Below are 4,318 nucleotides of genomic sequence, written 5' to 3' on the forward strand. Positions count from 1 at the left end.
TTAAAAAAAAAAAAATTAAAAAGCACTGTACAAAAAAAAAAAAAAGCATTGTACCAAAAAAGGGCTGTCCTCCTAGACAATACATTGGAGTTTACTAACTGCTGAAAAGAGCTGCTAACAAGAAGTACTACACAATCAGTCCCCAAATGATAAATGTTGATGCGAATTAGACAACGTCTGGACGTTTAAGAATCAGAATTGCCGGGCGCCTGGGTGGCTCATTTGGTTAAGCGACTGCCTTCGGCTCAGGTCATGGTCCTGGAGTCCCCGGGATCGAGTCCCACATCGGGCTCCCCGCTCAGCGGGGAGTCTGCTTCTCCCTCTGACCCTCCCCCCTCTCATGCTGTCTCTCATTCTCTCTCTCGCAAATAAATAAAATCTTAAAAAAAAAAAAAAAAAGGAATCAGAATTGCCTGCAACGATGTACTCCCAAAGCACCAACAAGCATTTTGTAAAGTGTTAAAGTTTACAGACGTAGATCACTTCAACATACCACCTTTCTCATACCAGAACTCTCTTCGCTTTTCAAGCTCTTCCGCGCAGCCCACACCGCCAGTATTGGAAACAGAACCGCGTCTTCAGCTCCGTCCCTAGGGGTGGCTGCAGAAGGGGCAGTGCACATCCCCCGCCCTCTCCACCCCTAGGAACGCTCCAGAAAGGAGTGAAACATCTGATAAGGTCGCTTTTAAGTAGTAATAACCCTCTGGAGAACCTAGAGCCCTGAAAAGCTGTTCGAGCCCCCAGTGCAGACCCGTGCCTAGGAGAGTCCGGCTTACAACAGAAGACTCCATACCAGAGCTATTTTCCCCCCAAGCCCAGATAACTCCTTGGGTTACCTCTACCGAGGCACCTTACGGCGGCCGCCATGTTGACCATTCCGGATTGTGTTGGCGAAATTGGTCCTACGCTTCAACTTAGAAGAAATTAAAAAGGGTTCCTGCCCGGAATTGCAGAGGGGGAAGGATTAGAAAGAGCAAGAGGAAAAGGGGCGGGAACCAAAATAGGCTTTCAAGCCGCCAAGGAACCGCGAATGACGCCGGTGCCCCGTGGCGGTGTTACAGTCAGTCTTCCGCGGTAGGACCCTCTGTTTCGTGGTTCCGGTACGACAGCTTAAACCAACTTCAGAGAAATCTGCCCTCATGGAAAATATGGTCCTGTTGGCGTTACCCTGTTTTATTTCTTCTTTCCTTTTTGAGTCTTCACTTGTACTCAGGACGGTAATTTTAATATATTGAGAGAGTCCCCAGGAAAGCATGAAAAACAAAATCTGAAGAATCTGACCAGCATCCATCGCCCCATTTCCAGCCTTGTAAAAACTTTAAAATCACAAAACTTTCCACTACCGCCCAAGGCGGGTGCCCCAACAAACTTTCTTTTTATCTCAACTCGAGATCAGCGTAGTTTTAACTTCATCTTAACATTAATCAGCTCTATATTTTCCCTCTGCTGGCCAGCTGAGCCATTAGGGTCAATTGAATAATACTTGAAAAAAATTGATATAACTCTTCTGGTTTTAAAATGGCAGGTGTTGAGACCTACGCACAGGTTATTAGAGCTGGAAAAAAAAAAATCAGTATCCTTTCCATTACGTCACAGCTGTTGCCAGCGTAGTTTAATCTAAAAAAATCTGATCGCCGATTATATCGCTTTCCAGTTTAAATAAAGCCCTCCAGTAACTACTTCTGGAGCTCCCTTCTGGCCTCTGCTTATCTTGCCAGCCTCAACACCCTGCCAACATTCCTCTATCCCTTCTCTCTCCCTCTCTCTCTCTCTTTCTCTCTCTCTCACAAACACACACACACACACACACACAGCAAGCTAGCAAAATTAACTTCTTCCATGAAGCTGCCTGTGAGAAGTTGGACTGGATCAAAGTAGGTATTTCCCACATGATTTATTTCATATGTATATATTGTACCCAACTACATGAAGAATAAGATTTCTAATTTATTCCCCTATCCTATTAATACCTAAGCAGTTACTTCAAAGGTTCCATACCCATTTATGACTGTTAGACGCACGCGCACACACACACAAATTCAAAGAACTTGAATCTACCTTTACAACTTTCTTCCTTTTCTCCCTCCTTCTCTTCTTTTCTCCTCCCTTTTCACAAATATGTACCTGTTTGCCATGTGTCGAGCAGTGTGCTTGGCTATGCATAGATGCGGCGAACGAAACCAACATAGCCATTGCTCTCATGATGCTTAAAAACTAATTTCATTTGAAGGTAAATTCAAGAATTGGGGCAAGTTCACCAAATCCATTTCCAGACAAAAAAGGTGATTAAAGGTGCTTTTCCTGAGCATCTACAACTCCCCTTTTCTGTACCCAGGGTCATTTGGCCCCCATCTGTGTACTTCTTTATGTCTCCTGTTATAACGACATAGTTTAAGCACCTAATATTGGGACTCAGAGTAACGTGTAGTATGCTTATAGTAGTAGCTTATTAAAGCAGCCTCCTTCTTAAAGAGGTGCGATTTCTCTGATTGCCCACTTTGACCACCAGAACTTGATGGCATTAGTCAGATGGGGTCCAGAGTCCAGTTATCTGTATATACCAATATGTAAAGAGGTTATTTAATTTGATACTTATTAAAAACTACAAAAAATTCATACTCTGAAATAGGAACCCAAGCCTCTAAATATTTAATATGTAATGAAGTTCTCACTATAGAGGGGCAGTAGAGCTTTTGGTTAAGCAATGGCACTCTGGACCCAAACTTTCTGGGTTTGCATCTCAGTATCATCACTTACCAGCTATGTGACCTGGGGCAAGGTACTATACTTCTTTGGGCCTCGATTTCCTTATCTGGGATACAGGGCTCATGAGATAATTTATTGAGGTACTTACCACAGTACCTGGCACAGAGTAAGCACTCGTTAAATGTTACAAGTTGTCATTAGTGAGGAACCAGTGAGAGCACTTAACCAGAGAGGCAAAATGAATAAGCTGTCCTAGTACCTTTTTTCCATTATCTGCTTATTTCTTAATATAATATATGCTGATACATGTATGATACATGGGCTAGGATGTCACATTCTTTATATCAGAACTTTTATTAGTATTTGCAGAAAGTCTTTAGGCTGTGTTTATGCACTTCCTTAAAGTTCACTTTAAACGCAACTTTTCCCAGTAGATTTCTAGGAAGGTTTATACTCCCCAGGAGTCTTGGCAACATGCCAGATGTCTGCCTGTTTGGCTAACTTGCCTGGGAAAAGCTTCTTAATATCTGCCTAACCCTGTAGTTCCCTTGATCTGTGCTCTCTGCTTTCTTCAACCATTTTTCAGTTGTTCTGGAAACTCCTTTGGAAGAAGAGTCACTTCCCATTTTAGGTTCAAGTTGAAAATGGATTCTCTTATTGGACAAAAATAAGGAACTCAGTGACATTTCCTACTTCAATGGTATGCATCAGAATCACCCAGAAGCCTTGTTAAAACAGATTGCTGGGCTCTATACCCCAAAGTTTCTGATCCAGTAGGCCTGGGTGTGGCCCATGAATTTGTATTTATAATAGGTTCTCAGGTGATGCTGAGAACTGGTGTAGTTGTCCAGAGACCACACTTTAAAAACCACTCCCTATGTAATACCATGAAACACTGGCATCCACACCTATCATTAACTTGGAGTTGTTTTGTTTAACAATTTTATACTCAGTATAATATAGGCAATAAAAGCATTAATTCCCATATGTGGTATGTCTCTAGGACCAGAATCTTCCCACCTTTACCTCTCCTCTATACAGAAACTGCTATTCCATACCTAGGTTTCAGCTCCAAAACTGTCCAGCTGCCAGCTGGGAAATTTTCTGGTCTCTGCCTGTTTGTCTATCCATATTTCAAGTATCACCAAATCTGAGATTGCCTTCCCTCCTTGTGCTTACTGCAAACTCAGATTATTTCTTTTTTTTTTTTTTGACGTTTGAGAAGTTGATCATATGATCTTTTTTTTTCTATTTTTTTATTCTTATGTTAATCCCCATACATTACATCATTAGTTTTAGATGAGATTATTTCTTTTTATACAGAAACATCTATCTAGAATAATGATTTATTAGTCATAAGGTGGAAAATTTGGTGAGGAATTAATTCATTTTGTCTTGCTCCACACCCATCCCAATATGGAAGTTATTCTGTCCCACAACCTCTAGGAGACTATTTTAATTCCAGATTGAATTAGGAGATTTAGAACTGCCCAGTGGGGGGCACCTGGGTGGCTCAGTCGTTAAGCATCTGCCTTCGGCTCAGGTCATGATCCCAGGGCCCTGGGATCCAGCCCCGCATCCAGCCCCGCATCCAGCCCCGCATCCAGCCCCG

At 42.3% G+C, this 4,318-nt stretch overlaps 1 protein-coding gene across 5 annotated transcripts in view; it reads right to left on the reverse strand.

The window, feature by feature from the left end:
* The window catches only part of MRPL1 (mitochondrial ribosomal protein L1), an 89,968-nt gene extending 89,025 nt beyond the window's left edge, over nucleotides 1-943 (reverse strand). For 2 of the 5 annotated variants that reach the window (XM_035004718.1, XM_035004722.1), the window contains exon 1: nucleotides 508-768. In XM_035004718.1, coding sequence (XP_034860609.1) covers nucleotides 508-622 — 115 coding nt within the window. In that variant the 5' untranslated portion in view covers nucleotides 623-768. Of the gene's footprint in view, nucleotides 1-507; nucleotides 769-836 lie in introns of those variants that run through there. The other 3 variants (XM_035004720.1, XM_035004719.1, XM_035004721.1) reach the window with 3 other exon arrangements.
* Nucleotides 944-4,318: the final 3,375 nt, after the last annotated feature.

This window comes from Mirounga leonina, unplaced genomic scaffold (genome assembly GCF_011800145.1).
Source record: "Mirounga leonina isolate KUSES-001 unplaced genomic scaffold, KU_Mleo_1.0 Mir_129, whole genome shotgun sequence".
In the NCBI taxonomy this organism is placed as follows: domain Eukaryota; kingdom Metazoa; phylum Chordata; class Mammalia; order Carnivora; family Phocidae; genus Mirounga; species Mirounga leonina.